The 24,000-nt window shown below is 35.7% G+C and overlaps 2 protein-coding genes across 5 annotated transcripts in view; both read left to right on the top strand.

Moving 5' to 3' along the window:
• TTN7 (Structural maintenance of chromosomes (SMC) family protein) overlaps positions 1-22,949 on the top strand; it is a 30,578-nt gene extending 7,629 nt beyond the window's left edge. Inside the window, exons 13-30 of one of the 3 annotated variants that reach the window (XM_085667083.1) lie at positions 1,956-2,100; positions 4,326-4,498; positions 4,714-4,813; positions 13,367-13,503; positions 13,731-13,932; positions 16,208-16,295; positions 16,380-16,530; positions 17,279-17,429; positions 17,545-17,736; positions 17,812-17,995; positions 18,080-18,150; positions 18,224-18,375; positions 19,143-19,311; positions 19,659-19,805; positions 20,079-20,171; positions 20,377-20,551; positions 21,344-21,535; positions 22,704-22,949. In XM_085667083.1, the coding sequence (XP_085523209.1) occupies positions 1,956-2,100; positions 4,326-4,498; positions 4,714-4,813; positions 13,367-13,503; positions 13,731-13,932; positions 16,208-16,295; positions 16,380-16,530; positions 17,279-17,429; positions 17,545-17,736; positions 17,812-17,995; positions 18,080-18,150; positions 18,224-18,375; positions 19,143-19,311; positions 19,659-19,805; positions 20,079-20,171; positions 20,377-20,551; positions 21,344-21,534 (2,521 nt within the window). In that variant the 3' untranslated portion in view covers position 21,535; positions 22,704-22,949. Of the gene's footprint in view, positions 1-1,955; positions 2,101-4,325; positions 4,499-4,713; positions 4,814-13,366; positions 13,504-13,730; positions 13,933-16,207; positions 16,296-16,379; positions 16,531-17,278; positions 17,430-17,544; positions 17,737-17,811; positions 17,996-18,079; positions 18,151-18,223; positions 18,376-19,142; positions 19,312-19,658; positions 19,806-20,078; positions 20,172-20,376; positions 20,552-21,343; positions 21,536-21,785; positions 22,123-22,703 lie in introns of those variants that run through there. The other 2 variants (XM_085667082.1, XM_085667081.1) reach the window with 2 other exon arrangements.
• On the top strand, positions 4,820-8,862 carry LOC114164170 (uncharacterized). Of its 2 annotated transcripts, none has more exons than XM_028048730.2 (2): positions 4,820-8,430; positions 8,688-8,862. In XM_028048730.2, exons 1-2 carry the CDS (start codon positions 7,842-7,844, stop codon positions 8,723-8,725), a joined length of 627 nt encoding a protein of 208 aa, XP_027904531.1. In that variant the 5' UTR covers positions 4,820-7,841; the 3' UTR covers positions 8,726-8,862. The 2 variants fall into 2 exon arrangements, with proteins under 2 accessions (XP_027904531.1, XP_027904530.1); XM_028048729.2 differs by having other exon boundaries at positions 4,820-8,451.
• Positions 22,950-24,000: the final 1,051 nt, after the last annotated feature.

Here is a 24,000-nt window from a genome sequence, read left to right as displayed (position 1 = left end):
CACTGGACAAATCACAGCTTAAGAAAGCCACCCACATCCCCTCATATTCACACGCACAGTTGCATAGCTGCATGCCTCTTGCTGGAATGTGCCAGTGAATGCAGCAGTGACTGAGTACCAACCACCAGTGCATATCTCATCCAGGTTGCCTCGTCGTCCCCTGTACCCCTGCAGTTTCTGCTCCGTCAGAGCTGATTTGGTGTTTTGATCTTAGTTTTCTCTTGCCCTCAACTTTAGTATTTTTTTAGGTTCTGAAAAATGGCTTCCAGCAGTAACCCTGCATCCCTAACAAATTCCCCCATCTTCTCTAATTGCCATGCTACTATTGAGAAGAAGGAAAAGTCCTATCTTCGGCCGCTGTTTGCCGTCATTGTGTTCCTCAAAGTTAAGGTTTGGTGTGCTTGGAGGAGTGCGACCCCCCTTGTAGTTGTGTGACTAAAAGGTTCACGATGTGCTGTCATCTGTCAACCCCGCACCAGATACTGTGTTGCATGCTCAACCTTCCCAGTACAAAATCAGATCGGACCACTGTTCAATGTCTTTTGGGCACATTTCTTACCCTTTTTTATTTTATTTTTTTCTGGTTCGACACACTTAGATAGCTGGCCAAGGCTCTCTCTTCACGGCATAGGGTTTTTACCTCTATACTCATTAATGTTTGTGGCACTGTCTCTGGAATGACTTCTATTATTTCTGCTTCTTACTTTTCATCTACTCTTACCATTACCAAAACAAAACTCAACTGGAAGAACCACTTATCTTGGTTTGCTTCTGTGGAGCTATGGTTCCATGTCCTTCTTCATCAATTTTTTCACATGATTCAACATTAGATTGGCCTATTACACTTAGGAAAGGTATTCAGCCCACTTGTAATTCGTATCTTGTAATTTCTTGAGTTATCGTTGTCTATTTGCCATCTATTGTTTCTTTTTTTTTTTGGTTTTGCTACCACTATTCCTGATTTTAATCATGAGGCACTTGATCATATTGGATGCCTGCACATATTAATTATTATTGAAGGGTATATTGTCTCTTGGAAGGAGAGTGTTGTAGATTGCAGTTCTGTATGCAGCTGTGTACTTTTGTGCATCTTTGCTTTTGAAAAAAATCAAGAATTTTATCCTTAACATGATATAAATGAATGCTCACAAAAAAGCTTGTGAGAGAAGGGAACTGTAAAGTGAAGACTGAAGCCATGATAAGAGTATTTTCTCTTGTTGTTAGGCTTTGTACTCTGGACTACTTTTGCAATGTTGCAGTTGGCTTCACTCTGAAATCACAAAGGAATCTTAGTCACTTAGAAATGTTGATTCAACATTCTTGAAGGCTTTGTGCCTTGATTATAAGTTCTACGTGTTGTTGCCAAAGTCATTAAGTTTCTTTGAGATCGAGTGTGAGAGACATTTTGTGAGGAAGAAGATAGAGTAGAGTATTCTGCCATCAGGATACTGGTGCCCAACTGTGTCAAAGTTTACAAAGAGTATTTCATTCTTTTAGCGTTCTGTTACAAGTTAAAACAGAGATTATATAACTCGATGTCGCTTGTCAGCTAGCTAGGGTGAACTAACTTGACTTAAGTTCCTTTGAGATCGAGTACGAGAGCCAGTGTTTGAGGAACAAGATGGGGTACAGTATTCTACCTTCAGGATATTGATACCCAACTGTGTCAAAGTTTACAAAGAGATTTAGAGACAGAATTTTGAAAGAAGAAAAAGTGTATTTCATTTCTCAGCATTCTGTTACAAGTTAGAACAGAGATAATATAACTCGATGTTACTTGCCGGCTAGCTAGGGCAAACTAACTTGACACAACCCAGTTAATATTCCCATTCTACAATTCTTTAATATATGTTACATGTTTATGTCTAGTAGATGTTTTGGCACATATTTCGATCATTTGTTGAGGATATTCAACAGATCTAATCAGTATTTGTCTCAAATAAATGAATTGTTAGAATAATGGAGCGTGAAAAGAAACTCAGTATACTCTATCAAAAGCAAGGTCGAGCTACCCAGTTTTCAAGTAAAGCGGCTCGTGATAAGTGGCTTCAAAAGGAGATTGATGATCTTGAACGGGTGCATTCTTCAAATAAGGGGCAGGCAAGTATTCATTTATCTATGTGAGCTATAATTAATTTTTTCCTGAACACTCTTTTAACAGATTCATGACATGAAGATGTCTGTTTTTATTTAATCTTGATTTCTACTAATTTTAAGTGTGATAACAAAATTATTTTCCTACTCTGTTGTATATGCTTGTTTTAATGTTTTTTCTGCTTAACAGATTGAGTGCATGTCTATTTGGGAGAATAATTACCTACATTTTCCAACTTCTTTAGATAGCTTTTGATAACAAGGTGATTATATCTTGTGAATGATCGTATTTAAGATGCAGTGTGTTATTAAGGAATAAAAAAGAAATCATGAGAGGCTCTGATAAAGGTGAGAATATTGAGGGCCATAATAGGCATATACAAAATGTCCATGAGAGAAGGAAGTGGAAACCCATAATGTGGGGACCACGAGATCTTTCCAATGATTGAGTGAAACGGTTCTGCCTTGCTGGCAGAGAGCGAGAGAGTGAGGGAGCGAGAGAGTGAGTGGGAGGCAAGGTCTGAGAGTGTCAGACCTTTTTTTTATTGTGTGGGGCAGCCATACGTGAGAGAGGGGGAATATTTTGTTGAGGAATTTGAGGCTGGGCTGGGAAGGCAATTGGATTGTCTCCCTCAGTTTTCTTTAGAAATCCAACTCCTAATAAAATTCTTCCCTATTATTCTTTTCTGAGTGTTATTATTGTTCTCTGGTTTCGTGTCTCTATTAGGCTCCCCATCCAAGAAACATTGTTTGGCTACGAACGTTGTAAAAATTGAGAGTTCAAGTAATCTCTTTGAGGTTCCATAAGCACAACTTATATATTCGGAAGATTTAATGTTAAAAAGGGTTACAATACCAATAAATAGCATAATAATTCTGCATTTTAATTCCATAATAAAGCTAAATAGAAAACTATAATATCCATTATTACATTCAGAAATTGAGAGATCAAAATCTATTTAGTTTATTATATATTTTAAATTTTTACATAATATATTATGCTTTTAGTAGTTTATTATTACATAATTATTATATTATATGCTGTTTTAAATATTTTAATACTATTATATTTATTATGCTTTTTTTTTAATTTGTTATGCAGTTGCTCGTTAACATGTTAAAGATTCATCCATGTTTTTTTTTTGGTTCAACAAATCCCACCAAGAAATGTTGGACTTAAATAGGATACACACAACCCTAAACCCTAACTAGGACTTGACACACTAGTTTGCCACCACTATTCTGTTAGCTAGTGCTGCAGTAGAAACATTCCCTAACAGAAAAAGACTGTTCCAAGTGTTTGGTCTAGGTTCGATGTGAAAAGGTTTATAGTGGCCATGAAATATGCTTTCGGAGCGTGATTTTGCTTCAGATCATATCATGGTTTTTTAGTTTGAGAAAAAGTTACTCTTTTGAGTTCCATCAAAAAGGTGCTGAATGTCATTAGTGAAAATGTCTTGCGCATTCTCTCATAAGAAGACACATGTTTTGATGGATATGAGCATCTCTAAAACATTGGGTTCAACTGACTGCCATAAAACAACACATAGTTGGAAGTCAATCTTTTGCTGCTAAGATCTGTGTGCATCAGGAATAAAGCCGACTTCAGTTTCTAAATGGAAGTCAATCTTTTGCCACTAAGATTGGTGTGCATCAGGAATAGAGCGGACTTGAGTTTCTATGTGGTCATGGTATCCTTGACACAAGGAACCATTACTCCATGTAGGCAGACCAAGACAGATAATTTTTCCAGTTGAGTCTTGGACTTGTGATGGTAGGTGTAGTAGAAAAGAAATAAGCAAACTTATTGAAGTCATTTATGGAATTTTTCCCTTATATGTTACTCATCTTGGGGGACTCAAACTGACAATTGACTCCAACACTAGCAATATCTCAGCTGACAATTCTTACTAATAGTCATTAATTTTGTTCCTTATCACTATATCTCTTCTATGCTGTAAATAAGAAAACTTTTGTGTGTACACAACCTACAATTGCAACATAGGTCTCTAAAATTCCTGTATTGAAGTATGTAATGGTGCTCAACTTGTTAGTGTTGACATATGAATATTCTGAGTATATAACTTTGGATGTGGTCCGTGACTCTTGCCATAATTCCATTATTTATTTCTGTATTTTCAAATTTAAATCATTATTTTTATCTTCTGTTGTGTGGACAGTGTTCTTTTGAACCATGCTCCCTTGTTATAAATTGTTGTTTTGGTCTGCAGGAGCAAAAGCTTTTGGATGAAATTGATCGGCTTAAAGAAGAACTGCATGATTGTGATGAAACCATAAATAAACGTAAATCAGATATTACTGCTTTGGAATCTGTCATTGCTGAGTCATTTAAAGGGCTTAATCATTTCAAATTGGAGAGAGACAAGTTAAATCTCGAGAGGAAGTATGTAATAGTCCTCCTTCTGTCACCTTTTTTTTTTTTTTTTAATTTATAGATATACTTTTTCTTAGATGAAAGAAGAATTAGGTACACTAAAGAATGAGTACACTGACAGTGTAGGATACCTGCCCTCCTAACCAATAGCAGAAAGGAGGAGCATAGTAAACTGCCAGTAAATAATATATTGCTAATGAGTATAATAAATTGTTACATTTTAGGTCCCTATGGACAAAAGAGAATGAAATTACTGCTGAAATTGATAAGCTGAGAGCAGAAGTTGAGAAGGCTGAAAAGAATCTTGATCATGCAATTCCTGGTGTGAGTAATCCCTCTTTTACATCCCTTTTGTAAATGCCATTAAATTATCAAACATTATCAACATGGTATTTCTAGGCATTGCATCTTTCAACATGTACAGCCTAATACGGGCTTGTTAAGTGTAGAGTTTTGTTTTAACTTATAACCTACTCGATGTGAATTAACATAGTGTCATGACATTTGTAAATCAATGTCACTCTAAAGTATATGAATGATTTTGACATGGCTTTTGTTGTTTTTTCACATCTTTTATGCAGCATATAGATTAAGGGAATTGCAGAAACACTTTACTTCCAGATATTATGCTACACTTAGAATGATAGAAGATATAAAATGTTTTTGTTCTGTTGGGAAAGGCTTTTAATTTTTTGATTTGGTAAATGAGTTGAGTAATTGCTGGTTTGCTACCACTTAGTACAACACTAAAATGTTACTAGGTTGCAACTTGTGTAAGTCAATATCCATTTAGGAGTTTCTGAGAAAATTAAGATCGAGTCTCTTAAAACAAAGACTATAAAAGAGCATAATCTGACTTTGTTATTTTGTTGGAGTCCAACTAACCACAACCAGGTAACAAAATATGAGAATACAATTTAGATGTGTATAGTACTCTTAGGAAATGAACTTTAGGTCTAACTCAACCATACAAAATTGGTTTGTAAAGTGAGGTTTACACTCACTTATACATTATAAATTCGCCTTATCTCTCATTGACGAGGGATTTCCAACACGCCCACCTGTGTGTGGTATATACATCTCGGGTGTGGGAATTAAATTTAATGGGCTAATCCAATAGTGACCCAATAGCAGGTAGTACAATAGCCCAACAATCAACACATTATTTTAGAATAGACTTCAGATGACTTTCATACATCTTAAGAAGTGGATTTTAAGTTTAATTCAACCTTACAGAACTGACCTGTAAAGTGAGGTTTGTACCCATTTATATATTACAAATTAATCTTATCTCTAGTTCATGTGTGATTTTTAGCAAGTACTGTCCATCACTTTAATTAAGTTTTGCACACGTAAAAAGGAAAAAGTCAAAGTTTGACATTAATGTTGGTTAAGGATGTACCTTATTCTGTTTCCGATTTTGAGCATGGTTTTTTGGCATTCTTTAAATAAAAACATAACTCCTCTTTAATAATTCATGATAATTATTTGTAACATTTTAATCGCTAAATCTAATTTTAACAATGGATATGTAAATACAGTGTGTAATGTTTAGGAATGACAATGATATTATGGATATTTGCTAAAACTACTCATGATGCTAGTGTAACCCACTTTGTGGGCATGGGCATCGGCGCAGGTGACCTGCTTAATGGACATCTCTTTGTCTGTTGACTTCAAGACCCAATGGAACATGACAAATTAAATTTTCCATAATATATATCATCCATGGATGATATCATAGCAATGGATGCACATATATGGTTGCAACTTAGTATTGGCAATAGGTCTGAAAAAGTATCCAAAAAAATATGAAATTTAAATATTTGTACCCTATCAGTGTGAGGAACCATAGAACAGATCCCATTTTTGAGAGTTTAAAAATACTATCTTCTTGAAAGGTTCTTTTACTCCAAACATGGAAAAAAGAAAGTGAAACAAGCCTTTTGGGGATTGAGGGGCTTGAACTCATGCTTTCTTAAGTTGACATTTTTTCCTCCTTTTAAATTTCATTGTTGTTGGTATTGACATGTAAATAGAACCCTATCTTTATCCTCATGTAATTGATCATCTCCTCTAGTGTTTCTTTAGATTATGATGAAGTGAATTATTTCATCAATAAATATTCTATCGATTCTTCAACTTTTAATTGATTGATTCTCATCTTTTACTTATGAATATTTTTACAATGAAATTTGATGAAGATGGGTGTTGGTTTGGGCACCTTTGTACCCATGCTGCCGTTGTGCTCCCATTCCCCTCATGTGTGTGTGGAGGAGAGAGTGATAGTCATGTAATTTAAGGAAAAGTTTTAGAAATTTATGTTTCTTTTCTTCAATGCCAAGCACAAAATTCAACTTCCTTTGTGATTGCATGAGATGGGTTACAAAATGTAGAGGATTATGAATACAAAAGGAAGGTAGAGGATGGACAATACCAAAACCTCCGGATTGTGTTTGAGAACCAACCATTTACCGTGGTAACAAAATGTGAATAACTAGAAGGCTAGAGCACAAAAATGGATATATTACTAGTACTTTAACCTGTGTCCCCATTTCAAGGACTCAAGGACTGTCGACAAAGGAATTATCGGTGTGTGCAATACTATATTGGGGCTGAAGCCTAATGGTCTTCATATCACTTTTGCAAAAGTTGTCATAGGAAGGTGATGAGACTAGATCCAAAGGCAACAAGGAAGCAGAAGCTAAGGAAGGAGGGGTGTAACTCTAAATAATCTAGTAGTGCAAAGAGGTCAACCATGTGAAGTCCAACACTTATAAGTTGTGTCTTGACTTGTGCAAATATATGAATCAAAGACATCCTTTGCCTGCCTTCTGTGGTGTTTGTTGTTGTTGTTGTCAGAAATCAATGTAGAAAGTCATACAAAAATAGGAGGGAACTGTTGAGATGTAATATTTTATTTATCATGTATGGGACCCCTTCTTTAGGGTTAGGGTTAGGACTGGGCCTTGACTCTTTGTATTCTGCTTATTATTTTCTTATATAAACAGGAGTAAAACAGTAACAGTGATAAGTTTTTTCACTGTTTCATTTATCTGAAATCTCTTCAAGATGGTATCAAGAGCCAGAACATGAGTCTGGTTCATCTTCACTGTTTGTCACAGTGACTGTCATCGTCCGCCGTCTTCCGCAACTGTACGCCGCCGTCCACCGCACCGTCCGCCGTCGCCGCCGGCGTGTATACTCCGGCGAAGGGGTCTTAGACATTTTGAGACCTTACAAGACATGCTTCTCTTTTTGGAAAAGGGCACAAGATATTTTTGCTAACGACATTCAACGCCTCTTTGATGCAACTCAAAGAGTAGCCTCACTCAAACAAATCAATCATGATATGGTTTCTCATATAGGAAAGGCTAGGGCTGCAGTAGAAGAATTGAAGAGTTTTTTTGTGGCTGATTCATTAGAAGATATCAACAAAAAACTTGATAAGTTTTACATGGTCTTAATTCTGAGGAGCCTACACTCGACTTTTGATCATGTGCGTGATCAAGTTTTAGCTGGTGATCAAATCCTTTCGATGGACAACTTAGTTACTAGACTTCTTCGTGTACCTACATTGGTCAAACATGAAAGTTCAACTGATGTTTTTGAAACATCAGCAATGGTAGCACCACGAGGAAGAGGAGGAGGTCGGAGCAACCGTGGAGGACGTGGTGGTCGAAATGGGCGTCCTCAATGCTCATATTGTAATAGAATGGGCCATACCCAAGACAAGTGTTATTCCTTACATGGTTTTCCCGATAAAGCTGCTCATGTGTCCAAGTCTGATCATTCAGAATCTAGAATTTTTGGTGAAGAGTACCAAGAATTCTTGAGGTACAAATCTGAGAAATCCAACAATCCTGGCCCATCCTCTTCAATGTCAACTGCATGCATCTCTCAATATGTGGAAGGTCTTAGTCCATGGATTCTTGACTCAGGTGCCTCAGATCATGTCTCTGGTAACATTTCCTCATTTTCCTCCATTTCCTCTCCCAAAAGTCCTCATTTTATTATTGTTGCAAGTGGATCCAAAGTGGCATCTCAAGGAATTGGCAAAGTTTCTTTATCACCTTCACTAAATTTAAACTCTGTTTTGTACATTCCTCATTGTCCTTACAATTTAATCTCTTTGAGTCAATTGACTCGTTCCTTAAATTGTTTTGTAACCTTTACTGCTAATTCCTTTGCTATACAGGAACATGGTACGGGTCGTCTGATTGGAGAAGGACATGAGTCACGGGGACTTTATTTCCTAAAACCAAGCTCCTCAGTATCTTGTTTTGCAACTTCATCCCCAAAACTTTTGCATGATCGTTTAGGTCACCCAAGTTTGTCCAAGTTGAAGATGATGGTTCCGAGTCTCAAACACATTCAAGCCTTAGATTGTGAATCGTGTCAGTTAGGAATGCATGTTAGATCTTCCTTCCCTAAAAAGTCTGAGACACGATGTAATTTTGCTTTTTCTACTGTTCATATTTGGGGACCAAGTCGTGTCACTTCTTTTGGTTTTAACTATTTTGTAATGTTGATTGATGAATTCTCTCGATGTACTTGGGTTTATCTAATGAAATAAAGATTGGAACTTTTATCCATATTTGTGTCCTTCTTTAATGAAATTAAGAACCAATTTGGAAAGACAATTAAAATTCTCAGAAGTGATAATGCTAAGGAATATTTTTCTGCTGCGTTTTCCTCATTTTTATCTTCCCAAGGAATTTTACATCAATCAACATGTCCTCATACTCCACAACAAAATGGCATAGCCGAAAGAAAGAATAGACACCTTATCGAAACTGCACGCTCTCTCATGTTGAATACCAATGTTCCTATTCATCATTGGGGAGATGCAGTCCTCACTGCTTGTTTTCTAATCAATAGGATGCCTTCTTCTTCTTCTATTGAAAATAAAATTCCTCACTCGATAATTTTTCCAAATGATCCTTTGTATCGTGTCTCTCCACGTGTGTTTGGATGTACTTGTTTTGTTCATAATGTCTCTCCAGGTCTTGATAAACTTTCTGCAAAAGGCTATTAAGTGTGTCTTTTTGGGATATTCTCGCCTTCAGAAAGGGTATAAATGTTATTCTCCCTCAACCAAAAGGTATTATATGTCTGCTGATGTTACATTCTTTGAGGACACACCTTTTTTCTTGTCCTCCATGGAGGAGAGTTCATCTGTTGAACAAGTCCTTCCTTTACCATCTTGTGATCCCTTGGTTCTTCCTGAAACTCAACCTCAAAATGCCAATGACATTGTTCAACCACCTCTTCTCACATATCAGCGTCGCACTCCAGTGACTCCTTCCTTGCCTGAAGACCCCTGTGACTCAAATCCTTCTCCACCAGATTCTCGAATCATGGATCCTTCATCCTCTTCATCTTCTCTTGACTCCGATCACACTTGGCCTATTGCCCTTCGGAAAGGTATTTGCTCTACTCGTAATCCACATCCTATTTATAATTTTTTGAGTTATCATCGTTTGTCTCCTCCATATTTCTCTTTTGTTTCCTCCTTGTCTACCATTAAGGTTCCTAAGAATGTTGATGAGGCACTTGGTCATCCTGGATGGCGACAAGCCATGATTGATGAAATGCAGGCACTTGAACACAGCAGGACTTGGGAACTTGTCTCTCTTCCTCCTGGTAAGAAGTCTGTGGGCTGTAGATGGGTCTATGCTATTAAGGTTGGTCCGACTGGTGCTGTAGACCGACTCAAAGCCCGTCTCGTCGCTAAGGGGTATACTCAGGTTTACAGCCTTGACTATTGTGATACTTTTTCTCCTGTGGCTAAAATAAGTTCTGTTCGTCTTTTCCTTGTTATGGCTGCCATTCGCCAATGGCCTCTGTATCAGTTGGACATTAAAAATGCCTTTCTTCATGGTGATCTGGAAGAGGAGATATACATGGAGCAACCTTCTGGGTTTGTTGCTCAGGGGGAGTCTGGGTTAGTTTGTAAGTTGCATCGTTCTCTCTATGGCTTGAAGCAATCTCCTCGAGCTTGGTTTGGTAAATTTAGTCGTGTTGTGCAGAATTTTGGATTGAAACGTTGTGAAGCGGATCATTCAGTATTTTATGGTCATACTTCTCCTGACAAATGTGTTTATCTTATGGTTTATGTTGATGATATTGTTATCACAGGAAATGATATCACTAGAATTGCTCAATTGAAGAACCATTTGTTTAGCCACTTTCAGACCAAAGATTTGGGTCGTCTTAAATATTTCCTTGGTATTGAAGTGGCGCAATCAAAAGAAGGTGTCATCATTGCACAGGGAAAATATGCTCTTGATATTTTGGAAGAAACAAGTCTGACAAATTGCAAGCCCATTGATAGCCCTATGGACTCAAATCAAAAATTAACAAGAGATCAAGGTGAACTTTTCTCAGATCCAGAGAGATATAGAAGGTTGGTTGGAAAACTCATCTACCTTACTATAACAAGACCTGATCTTTCTTATCCAGTGGGAGTTGTTAGTCAATTTATGCAAAATCCCCACATTGATCATTGGAATGCTGTGATTTGCATTCTCAGATATGTAAAAGGGAACCCAAGACAAGGATTGTTGTATGAGAACAAGGGAAGTACTCAAGTTGAAGCGTATTTTGATGCAGATTGGGCTGGTTGTCCAATTGATAGAAGATCTACCACAGGGTATTGTGTGTTCCTTGGAGGGAACCTTGTATCTTGGAAAAGTAAGAAACAAAGTGTTGTTGCTCGATCTAGTGCAGAGGCGGAATATCGATCTATGGCTCTAGCTACATGTGAACTAGTATGGATTAAACAACTCCTTCAAGAGTTGAAATTTTGTGAAAATGAGCAGATGAAGTTATATTGTGACAACCAAGCAGCCCTTCACATTGCTTCCAATCCGGTGTTTCATGAGAGAACAAAGCATATAGAAATTGATTGTCATTTTGTTAGAGAGAAATTACTATCCAAGGATCTTGTTACAGAGTTTGTCGGCTCTAATGAACAACTTGCAGACATTCTGACTAAATCTTTAAGAGGGCCTAGAATTCAATTTATATGTTCCAAGCTTGGAGCATATGATCTATATGCTCCAGCTTGAGGGGGAGTGTTGAGATGTAATATTTTATTTATCATGTATGGGATCCCTTCTTTGGGATTAGGGTTAGGACTGGGCCTTGACTCTTTGTATTCTGTTTATTATTTTCTTATATAAACAGTAGTAAAACAGTAACAATGATAAGTTTTTTCACTGTTTCATTTATCTGTAATCTCTTCAAGACAAATACTCATAAGAGGCTTTTTGCAAGAACACAACAAGAGTCATCCAAATATTGTTCATGTTAGTCGTTGTGGGGCTACCTAGGATCTAAGCATGACGAACAAAAGAATATGCTATGAGTAGATCATATAAGGCTAAGAACATGAACAACAATTGGTCATTTTGAAGCTTTGTAGCATGAATGGCAATGAGAGGAAAGAATTCATTGAAGTCACAAAGAAGCCAGAGACCTGGCTCAGAAAAGTTGATATTGAATCCTTAATTTGACGATCACAAAGGATGCTCATGAGATCTTCGCAAACTTGATATAGCTTGTTGAAGTGTTTGTATAAAGTATATTAGTCAGCGTTCAAACAATTATGTAGTTGAGTGCGAAATACTTCGTGAAAAGATTGGTGAATGGTGGTTTCCATCTTATGACATGATTGAGTGCCAACCGTTTTCCACAAAGGATGATTTGCATTGGGGAAAAATTCATCTACCATTTTATTGAGAAGCCCAAAAGGAGTGGCTCTTAGCATCTAACTACTTAAACGGGAGCGGGGTAGTAACATAGTAGGCAAAAATGTATGTTAGATTGCAAAATGCCATGGTAGCTATTGCTTAGAAAAAGAGAGGAAATGCCTAACAATATCATTGGCCTAAAATAGGACAAAAATATCTGCAAAGAGAGGCCCAATTACTGATCCATGACCAAATCTAGGTAGAGGAGAGAGGCAAGCAAAGCCAAGTTGACAATGTCAGGAATTGAGGCTGAATGTGCTGTCGAGCCTTATAAAATTGGCAGTATGTAAGAAACGCTAAGAGAGGCAACATGTGTGGGCACAAATGACTTTTGGTGGCTATTAGACCGATGAGGATTGGCTGGTGTTGAAGAGACGATGCTATGGTGGGGTCTTCAGTTGGAAAAGACCACGTTAGATGGTGAGAACAATGATGTGTGAACAATGTCGTTGAACCAATGTCATGGAAAAAGCATTGGATTCCAATTGAACAATGGGTTCTTTGGGGTATCCTAAAGTCAGCCTCTTGTTAGAATCTAATAACAGGTTGAGAGGGAGAAATGAGAAGATGGGGTATTTCGTGTTTATAGACCACAACAGAGCTATTAAATTTATAAGGGTGAAAACATAATAACAAAATATTCAGTTACCTTATTCTAGGCTAATAACAAATATTTAATCAATTTAATTAATGAAAATATTCACTGTTACTATATTTACAACATTCTAACAGTTTTAACTCAACCAATGCAAATAGGTTCCGGCTTGTTGTATAGGTGTACATTTGTTGCATCAGACTTGAATGTTTATAAATTTGCTGTTGTGGAAGTGTATTATATCCCTATAATTATGTTTGTAATCTTTTATAGAAAGAATACTTGAATATTTTTTGATTACTCTGTTGCATTAAAATGTGGGTAGCATATACAGATATGCGTAAATAGAAATCCAACTGGCAAGGAAGGGGTAAGATGATTAAAATTATTATCCACACAAGTATGAGTCCAAGTCCGTGTATGTATATTTTTTAATGTGTATTGGTACTTAGATCTTATTCCATTGTTTTTCTGTTGAGTGTTAGGGTTAACTATCTTGATGTTTGAATTTATTATGATGTTCAGGATGTGAGAAGAGGGCTGAATTCAGTTAGAAAGATTTGCAGGGAGTATAATATTTCTGGAGTTCATGGTCCAATTATTGAGTTGCTGAATTGTGATGAAAAGTTCTTCACTGCCGTTGAAGTTACAGCAGGAAACAGGTCATTCTCACTGATATTTATTTTAATACCACTTGTTGCATTGAGTATATTTTCCTACATTGTATTTGGGTGAAGGGAAAGAAAGGAGAATTTGCCTCATCTTTAGCCTGTAGTTGTTCAATTTTTTTATTTTCAGTCCTTTGTTCTTGGGCTAATTTCTTAACTGGTTTTATACTTTTGCACATTTGGCGTAATGTTTTTTATTTTTAACATCTTTTTTTGAACAGCTTATTTCATGTTGTTGTTGAAAATGATGACAAGTCAACCCAGATAATTAGACATCTTAATTCACAGAAAGGTGGTAGAGTTACATTTATTCCGCTTAACAGAGTAAAGGCTCCACGCATCACTTATCCTCAGAGTTCAGATGTCATACCTCTTTTGAAGAAATTGAATTTTAAACATGACTATACTCCTGCATTCAGTCAGGTTAGCTTCTGAAAATTGTTATATTTTATTTCATGCGGGTACAACTTCTTTAGGCGATATTTGGTAATAAAATAATTCTGATGTTTTGGTCTATCAAATGTCAACTTAACATGAAAAAATCGATGCATAATGGAGAAATTTAATTATAGTAGTTGTGATATTTATTGATTATTATTTATTTTGTATGGCCTATTAATATGCTTTTATTAAAAGTAAATTTAACATTTTCTCTTATTTAAGGGAACTTCCCTACTCTTGGGAATTTTATCTTCAATAGGTTATATGCCCCTAGCCTCCTAGGAGAATATTTATCATGTTGGATTTCATAGTTAATTTTGTTTCATTAGTATACGCATTAGGAAACTAATTTTTTATTGGGATTGTCTTGGATTTTTATTATCTTTGGGTTATATGTGCCATCTCTTAATGAGTTTTGAGTTGATTTCCTAGAGGATTGTGCTTTGGAATTGTGAGAATTTGTGGTTGTTGACATGTCTTTTTCTTGTGGTTGTGGGTTATAGGTGCCATGTCTTTTTCTTGTTTTATTGAAATTTGTTTATGTTTGGAAAGCAAATGAGTTAAAAGTGTCACATTGAGTAGAAATATGAAAGTTTAGTTACATATAAGGAAAAAAGATCCACAAAAACAAACTATTTGCTCATGATTCATTGGTGATGAATCTTCTCAGTGTATCCGTGTAGAAAAATCCGAACAGTAGTATCTAAATTGATGATTTGTCTTGGTGACCGGTTCATACATATGGAAGCATGTCCTGTCGTGGTAAAAATCAATAGTAGTTAGGGGTCAGGGGTAGTGTGCTGAGATAAATGGTGGGGACAAGAGTGTCCTGTTGTGGCAGAATCCTGTTGTAAAGAAAATCCAACTTAGTTGAGGGGAAGATCGTTAAGAATCTTAAGTAGAAGGTAGTGTCATAATCTATTACATGGTTTGCTGATGACATGGTGGTGAATATTTCCTGTGTATTCCCCTAAAAAACATTATTATGATGTTAACAAATGTTTAAGGCTAGGATGGGAAATGTGAAGCAGGAAAAATGTGGCTGCTGACCCAATAACTATCCCTTTGATCGAAAACATAAACAAATATAGATGTGTCCATCAGTGGATACAAGCTATGTTATCAGTAACTGCTGGAGCGGCCACCATTGCGGTGGAGCAGGGTTCTGTGACAATCTGTCATGTTGCTTTTTTGAGTTGTGGTTGGATCAGCTGCAATAGTGGCAGTGTGGGGCCGCTAAGGGTGTTTGAGCATTGTCGCTATGAAGCCGAACTGTAAGCTGCAGTAGTGCCTGACACTGGACAACCTCCATTATGCTGTTGCGGACCTTCCCTTTGTGTTCTGTCACAGAACCGCTTCACTTTGAGGCTGTGGCGCTAGCTAATCTAATTGATGGGTTGTGGGTCCTTAGGCCATCGGGTGTTGCTTCCTAAACTACCTCACATTTCTTCATCCAACCCATCAAAACTCTTTCCAGAAAATATTTTCCGTAATAAAACAGGCTCTGGAAAAAAAAATTCCGGAATTATTTATTGTGAATGATAAGGTGGAGGAAGGATTTTGTTAGGGTGTAGGAAGCAACTGCCTAGGCTTTCAGCATGTAATTTTTTTATTTCTCATTTTCGGGCCTCAATTTGAGTCCAACAGCATAGATGGTTGCTTTTGGATGAAAATTCAAAGGTACCGTATTGAGGGGAGATCTGTGTAATGTTCAAATTAAAATGTCACAGTTAACTTATGTAAACATTTTAATTAATAATAATAGTTGATCTTTAATAATTTTTTATTGTTTTTTTCTCTTCATGAATCTAGGGTATCCCTTGGCTAAAATCCAATTACTAATGCTTTGAAGTATTGAGATTCATTTAAGGGATTCATGTCTCCCTACATATGTTACTCAATATACATGAACCAGGTCTAATATTTTTTAGTAAAATTATAAGATGAATTTTTCTGCCATGTTCATGTAATGGTCAATCTCCCGGGTTCTGTGCAAAATGTTGTCTGGGCAAATTAAAATTATTCTTGTGATACACAAGACGGGAGTTGAACACCTTTATACAAATTCGATGGATTTATTGATCTGGATTTTCATGGAAGGTAATGTTGTTCTGCCTGTTTGTTTCCAAAAGGTATCTTAGATATACAGTTACATATGTATGCTGATGTAGGAAAAATATTGGATGACAGTATAGTAATACATAACTATTCAGTTGTTTTTTATGTCCCTTAAAGTCAGTTGTGATATTTCTTTTAGGTTTTTGCTAGAACGGTCATCTGCAAAAATTTGGATGTGGCTTCAAGGGTTGCTCGTACTGATGCTCTGGACTGCATAACACTGGATGGTTGGCCTACTTCTTTTCGTTGTCTGTCTTCTTTATTTGGGCTGGTCTTGTGTTTTCCCTGACAAACTCACTGACTTATTACAGGTGATCAAGTAAGCAAGAAAGGTAGTATGACAGGAGGATTTTATGATCACCGAAGATCGAGATTAAGGTTTATGAATATCATTAAGCAGAATGCAGACACTATTCGCATTAGAGAGGAGGAATTGGAGAAAGTTAGATTTAATCTACAGGATATCCTTTGTGTTAATAAATTTACATTCAATTTTTAATTTTTGTTTCTCTTAGGTGAGAACTCATTATTTAGAATCTGCAAATTAAATGTTTGGTGAAACGAAGGAAAGAAAATCCAAATGGTCTGGTTTACCTGATTGTATTTTGGTCGGAAAAAAATAAGCTCCAAGAGTGAGGATAAAGGAAACTTTAGTTGCATTTGTTCACTTTATGTTATGATGCCTATTTGTCTAATTAACTGCAGTTTTACCACTTTAATTTTATTCCATTTTTCTAGTTATTGTTTTTTGTTTATTGGGGCATGTCATATTCATCTTGATGCCTTATAAGATGTTTTAGTGGGTAAGGGCGATTGGTCCATATAATTGTTTTATTTGAAATTTGTCAAGCTTAAGTTAACCATAATGAGATTCTCTACCTGGGTTTTCAGGGACAAAAAGTTAAGTTTTACTGCACTATGCATTTTCCTTTAGCATTTACTTCAGTGTTTCTTTGGGACTCTATTATCTAGAACTTTTTTATTTATTTTTAATTATTTATTTATTTATTGATGGTGATTACTTTTCCTTTCTGTGATTTATTTGCATCATCTTGTGCTAAAATTTTTGTAAGAGAGTCTCAATTTTTTTTTTGTCCTGACAATGTGAGTTATGTCGTATTTCTATTTTGTGAATGTCTTCTCTGGTGCCTAAGCTATTCCTTGTCATGAAACAATTTCCTCCCATTGTTTTCGCTGAATTAGTCTTACAGATAGACCAAAAGATTAATGAACTTGTTGCTGAGCAGCAGAAGATTGATGCCAAGCGTGCTCATGACAAATCTGAGATAGAACAGCTTAAGCAAGATATCGCTAATGCTAATAAGCAGAAGCAGTTGATTTCTAAAGCACTTGCAAAAAAGGTGTACGGAATTTTTAGGTTATTCTTAATTATTGTCTGGGAGCTACTTTTCGGTTGTTTGTTGCCTTGAGGAATTTTTAACTATTTGTTTTACCTTTTTCCTTTATTGCTTGTAGGAAAAGTCTGTTGGGGATGTCCAGAACCAGATTGAACAGCTTAAGGCTAGTATTGCAATGAAAAATGCCGAGATGGGCACTGAGCTAATTGATCATTTAACACCGGAGGAAAAGAAACTCCTGTCAGATTTGAACCCTGAAATCAAAGACCTTAAAGAGAAGCTTGTTGCTTGCAAGACTGATCGAATTGAGGTTATTCAATCAATTGTATTGGTGTTCACAATCTTTTGATGTTAGTGTTATTATTTTGACTTGAAATTTTAACAGACTGAAGCAAGGAAAGCAGAACTGGAGACCAATCTTACTACTAACCTTAGGAGAAGGAAACAAGAGCTGGAGGCTGTAATATCATCGGTGGATTCTGACTCTCTGGTTGGTGAGGCTGAATCCAAGGGGCAGGAACTTAGTGATGCTAAAATGTTGGTTGATGACTTAACAGAGCAGCTTAGAAGTAAGCCCTTCAAATTTTAAATCAATATAGTCTTTTATCTATATCTTGAATATGTTTCCTTTTCTGATCAAATTTCATCCTCAGGAGTTGCTGAAAGTATAAATGATCGAACAAGGCAAATTAAAAAGATCAAAGATGAATTGAATAAATTGAAGGTAACGATTTTTTAATTTGATGCTGGTTGTATGTAATTTTGCTCCAAACAATGATGAAATCTGTTGGCTGCAGTCTTTGGAGGACGAATATGAAAGAAAACTTCAGGAAGAAGCAAAAGAATTAGAGCAATTGCTGAGTAAAAAAAATACATATGCAGCTAAAGAAGAAGAGTATGCCAAGAAAATAAGGGAACTGGGACCATTGACATCAGATGCTTTTGAGGCGTAAATATTTCCTTTCATCATATTTTTCCCTTTTCTGTGTGCATAAGATGAATTATATTAGAGGGATATGAAAAAAAATGACAGTTCAGTTATATGGAAAGTATTAAAGCTCTCCATTTTCTTTATTAGTAATATCTTGTGTAAGGAAAAGTGACAATTTTCATCCACAATGAATTTGATGTTATCACATTCTTAAGTAAGCCTTGTGCTCATCAAGCTTCTGCTTTGACACATTTCCAGTGAACACATTCGTTTTTGCTCCATTGTCTTTAAATATGGCAGAAGTAACTCCTGCAGCCACGGAGACAGAGCTTATGAACAAACAAGAGCATAAAGTCTGTTGGAATTGTTTAGCTTTTTTGAATAGGTTAACTTGTTAGAATAGTTTAACTTATTTTTTCAGTACCCATCTGTCTCCTAGGTGTAATCTTTTCAGTCTTTTTGTGTATATGTGATGTAAGGATTGTTCTAAACAAGAATTAGCTAAAAGATAAATTAATCTCTTTAGCATTCTTATTTTCACTCTCAAGTAAGTTCATAACAAATTTCCAAAACCCTTATCTGGATTGTTTTGTTCATTTTTTATACTTAATGGTATTCAGTCTTTCCTTGGGGTTAATCATGACTTCTATACCATGACAATTTGAGGATCTGGCGGATATGATGCTATTACAGTATATTGCTTGTGTTGCTATATATCACTTCCTCTGTGCTTTGGTTTTAGCTACTGTTATTTACTTTTTTCCTTTCCTCATTGCAAATGACAGGTATAGACGAAGGAATATAAAAGATTTGCACAAAATGCTGCACAGGTGCAATGAGCAATTGCAGCAGTTCAGTCATGTAAACAAGAAAGCACTGGACCAGTATATAAATTTTACAGAACAACGAGAAGAACTTCAGAAAAGACAGGCCGAACTTGATGCAGGAGATGAGGTACTTTACAGGGATTTCAATTATGAATGCCCTTTACAATTGTTTCCAGAGAAAAAAAATTTTGATGGCTACACTGCCTAGCATATATTTTTAGTTCTGCACTTTGCTATCTAAATGATTTGGGTGCCTCTGCTCTGTAATGACTCAAATCATTGTTGTTTCTTTTTGTGCCTCTTTAGTAGGTCTTATTTACCAATCCCCTATGCGTGGAATAATCTAGGAATGTTTATATTATTTGATTTCAAGCTTGATTTTGCACATCAGACTGATTCCAGTGCCAACTTTTTCATTTTTGGCTATGTTGTATCATGCATTACTAATTTCTTTGACCTACTGAATAATTACAGAAAATTAGGGAGCTGATATCAGTGCTTGATCAGCGGAAGGACGAATCCATAGAACGCACTTTCAAAGGTGTTGCTAGGCATTTTCGGGAAGTATTTTCTGAACTTGTGCAGGGTGGCCATGGTCATCTGGTTATGATGAAAAAGAAGGTCTGTGATGGTTCTTGAATTATACATTAAGTTCTTTTTTGAATGGGAAAAATAGTGCTTTGTAGCTTGTTCTGTTGGTTCATGTTTAAAACTTACTGCCATTGTTCTTTTAATGTATTCATGTCCTCTTTTCTTTGTTGTTTCAATGTGGTGCTTGATTATTGCTTTATTTGGTTGTGCTTTGCAAAATAGTGAGGATTCTCCAGAAAGGTTATTTAGTTATTGTAATTGATATAACTGTGGTATTTCTGTATTAAATTTTCTTTCCCTCAGGATGGTGATCATGATGATGACGAAGATGAGGATGGTCCTCGTGAAGTAAATCCAGAGGGGAGAGTTGAAAAATACATTGGAGTGAAAGTGAAGGCAAGTGTATTCTTTTTGTGCCATTTTAGAAAGAAAATTAATGTAAAGTTTCTGCCAGAATGTTTGTGGGTTTGTTTTGTACATTAAAGAGAGAAAGAAAGGTGACAGAAGCATACTGCATTAAAATAGCCATGCCCTATTCACTGCTATTACAAGTACATAGCATCTAAGTTCTGACATTTCTGGTCTCCTTTATTGCTTGCAGGTCTCATTTACTGGACAAGGGGAAACACAGTCCATGAAACAGTTGTCTGGGGGTCAAAAAACTGTGGTTGCCCTTACGCTTATCTTTGCCATACAGCGATGTGATCCTGCTCCCTTTTATCTATTTGATGAAATTGATGCAGCTCTGGATCCACAGTACAGAACGGCTGTTGGAAGTATCCATATTTATGTTTGCTACCATATTGTTTCAATTGATTGGTCCTGTGCATTTCATCCATCTCGATTGACTGCATACCTCATCTTCCATTGAAAATGTGGCTCAATTCAGAACTCTGTGGATACTTTACTGTGTGAAATGGGATGGGATGCAATGAAATGGAGTAGAATAAAGTTGTCACTTAATTGTTTGGATGTTTATTCAGATGAAATAGGAAAAAAGGTGGCTTTATATTTGTCCCCTTAAATTGGAAGGGAGGGAAAAGAAGGGGTTATTGGGACAGAATGGAAAGCATTATCATTAGATTCCGTTTCATTCTATCCTTTACATATTATTCTTAATTATTATTTAAAAAATCTGCGATCATATCTTAAAAGATTATCCTGTAGGGTTAATTTCCCTATTTTCTGATTCTCTGTAAACATTGATTACCCTATTTTCTTATCTCATGAGTTTTTTCCTATTTATTCAGAATTGGTAATTTAATTAGTGTGATAATCCCATTGTTAGATACAGTATCTATTCTCTCTGTTTTGGTTGTTCTGGTGAGAAAAAGCTTTTGTTGTTGTGGTTGTTTGTGTTTCTGGTGCTATTGGAATATAAAATGTTAATTCATGCTTGTGATATTCTTTCTGAATGGCACGTAGATTTCAGGGTTATATCATGTCTCTTTTGGGATTCTTATCTATTGAAATTTAAAAAATTAATTCATGCTTGTGATATTCTTTCTGAACTGCATATAGATTTCCCGTTATATCGTGCCCCTTTTGGGATTCTTAACTATCCGTAGATATGATTCGTCGCTTGGCTGACGTAGCAAACACTCAATTTATCACAACAACATTTCGCCCAGAGCTAGTGAAAGTTGCTGACAAAATATATGGTGTAACACATAAAAACAGGGTCAGTCGTGTTAATGTTGTATCCAAGGAAGATGCATTGGAATTCATTGAGCATGACCAGACGCACAATGCTGAATAAGGTAAGCCTTATAACTTTTCCACAATTGTAACTATCTATGATACTTTAGCGTTTCTTATGATCCCCCCACTTCTATTTGGAGTTATTCCTTCTCTGATTAAAAATAATTGTATTTTTATGACCATTGTTGCATGCTTTTCATTGATAAATTACAAAGCTTTTTCTCTGAGCTTCATAAACGTGTAACCTGTTTGAGCGAGTTTTTTAAGCCTCTAACTTTTCAGTCGGTTATGTTTTGTCTGTTTTTGAAGTGGTATTTATGTGCTGTTAGATGCTTTCATTCACACGTTATGAAGTAGATGTCAACACTAGGCACTCTTCGAAGATTGTTATGTAGAGATTGGAGACTCAAGTTCATTCAAATTCCTCGACCTACTATTTGTCTGTAGTGTAGTGGCTGGTGTGAGGACAACCTTGGGCAATCCTTGTCTGTTGTAAGTTAACCCTATGTGAAAGTGAATCATGATTCCAATGAACCATTCCGAATCCTAGAGAAAAAGTACTTTATGTAATATGATTACACTATTCCTGACTCCATAGATGGTCTTCATAATTTAGTCAGTATGAAGCAAAATTATTGATCTGCCATCAATTTCTGAAAATATTTAGATTACTTTTTTATTCTTTAAATATTTGAAACAATATTCGTTCTTAAGTCTCTTTAAAATAGAAATTAAAATGAAAATTAAATGCTTTTAAAGAAATGTATTTTGAAAAAGACCTTATAACTATTATATTTATCTATCCATATTTAAATATCCCATGACATGTACAAAAGTGTCCATGAAATAAACTCACCAAACAAGACTAGTGAGACCTGTCAAAGTTTACAATGATTTACATGAAAATGTTATCATTTACTCTAATTGTTAATTTGATTACAATGAATCGATAAAGTAAATATTTTCCACAATAATTTTCAGACTTGGATAAAATAGTTTTCTCAACAATAGATGTTGATTCAGATGCTACAACACTCATGCATGTCATTCTTCCTCACACCTATGAGGAGGATCAACCAGTTGAATTCATTCAAGTGTTCACTGATTGCCTTTTCACTATTTATCTTCGAGTACAACGCTTGCTTCAGATTCAAGCGGTTCAATTCATTCAAGTGTTCACTGATTGCCTTCTCACTATTTATCTTATGAGTACAACGCTTGCTTCAGATTCAAGCGGTTCACCAAGGACTTTGTCGTGTACAAGGTTTTCAAGCTTAGTCCACAGGCCAACTGTAGTTTTCTCCTTTGAGACTTGACTAAACATTTTATCGTTGAAGATAGGAACAATTGCGTTGTGAGCCTTCTCCAACAATTTGTTCTTGTCTTTCTCTACCATGGATGCATCAAGCTTGGATTCAGCTTCCAAAGTTTTGAGAAGCCTTGTTGAATTAGAAGAACACTCATCTTCAACTCTATACTTCGTAATTTTATGTTCATTACACCAATTTGTAAGGGTTAGCTCAATCAAACTAATTATAGAGCTTTTACAACACAAGCAAAGAATGATAACAGAGAAACCACATTTATAAACGGTAGAAGGAAACAATAATAAAAGAAACAAGAAAGAATCACTCATAAGTTAGTATGATTCTATTAAAGTGTTAATGTACTTCAATCTACATTTATGAGAAAATTCACTAAAACTCCGAGATTACAACTTTATAGTTTATCTCTCAACAAATTCTCACCCATAATACAACTTAAATGTTAGTTTCATATGAAGATATAAATATCCTATTTATAGTGCAAAATTGTTATAATTGACATGTGCAAAATGTGTCTAAATTAACGAAGAAGACACATGAACAATCCTTTTATTACAAAATTGGACAATCTCATAAACGGCTCTTTTAGATGGTCCATGTCTGGGTAGATGCTCAAAGACTAAATCTACTAAGCCCATCTACCAAAAGTGATAGAAGATGCATATTAGTACTATACTATCTAATATAGTCCGATGATAAAAGAACCTTAAAACAAGATTTTTAGGGAGTCATTATTCACGTGTATATTCAAACTCATACCTGCTCTATTTAGTTGCAATGTTGTTTAAAATATGTAAGAAATTTGAATTTTGATTTGTAAGTTATTTGGTTACGAGCATTTCTTCTTGCATCCCCTTTCTTCTTCCTGCATCCCCCATAAAATGTTTTATTTTCATCTTACTCCTGAATAAAATATATTAAAAATCCTAAATTTCTATCCACTTTCTTTAACAATATCTTGCAAAATAGGTTCAAGAAACTACACTAATTTCATGTTAACTACTGTTTTGTATCTAAATTATTGGCCAATTTTATACCAAATAGGCTTTATTTACGATGAGGTGTTAATATTAGATGATAGAGTTTAATATAATTTTGTGGAAGTGATCACGATACTTTTCTTCCAGATCACAACAATGGAGTGGTTCATGTTAATGTTTTTGATGAATTTAACTTTTTAACTCAAGTTAGAATGTTGG

The sequence above is a fragment of the Vigna unguiculata genome, chromosome 9 (assembly GCF_037176805.1).
Source record: "Vigna unguiculata cultivar grain cowpea cultivar isolate G323 ecotype 2 chromosome 9, ASM3717680v1, whole genome shotgun sequence".
Taxonomy (NCBI): Eukaryota; Viridiplantae; Streptophyta; class Magnoliopsida; order Fabales; family Fabaceae; genus Vigna; species Vigna unguiculata.
Note: the sequence above shows the minus strand (reverse complement) of the source record. Positions and strands in the feature narration are given on the sequence as shown.

Coding starts and splice junctions, on each gene's coding strand:
- LOC114164170 (XM_028048729.2), top strand. CDS start 7,842: ATGGTTTCTCATATAGGAAAGGCTAGGGCTGCAGTAGAAGAATTGAAG. Junction 8,452..8,687: donor TGCCTCAGATCATGTCTCTG/GTAACATTTCCT, acceptor TTTGCTATACAG/GAACATGGTACGGGTCGTCT.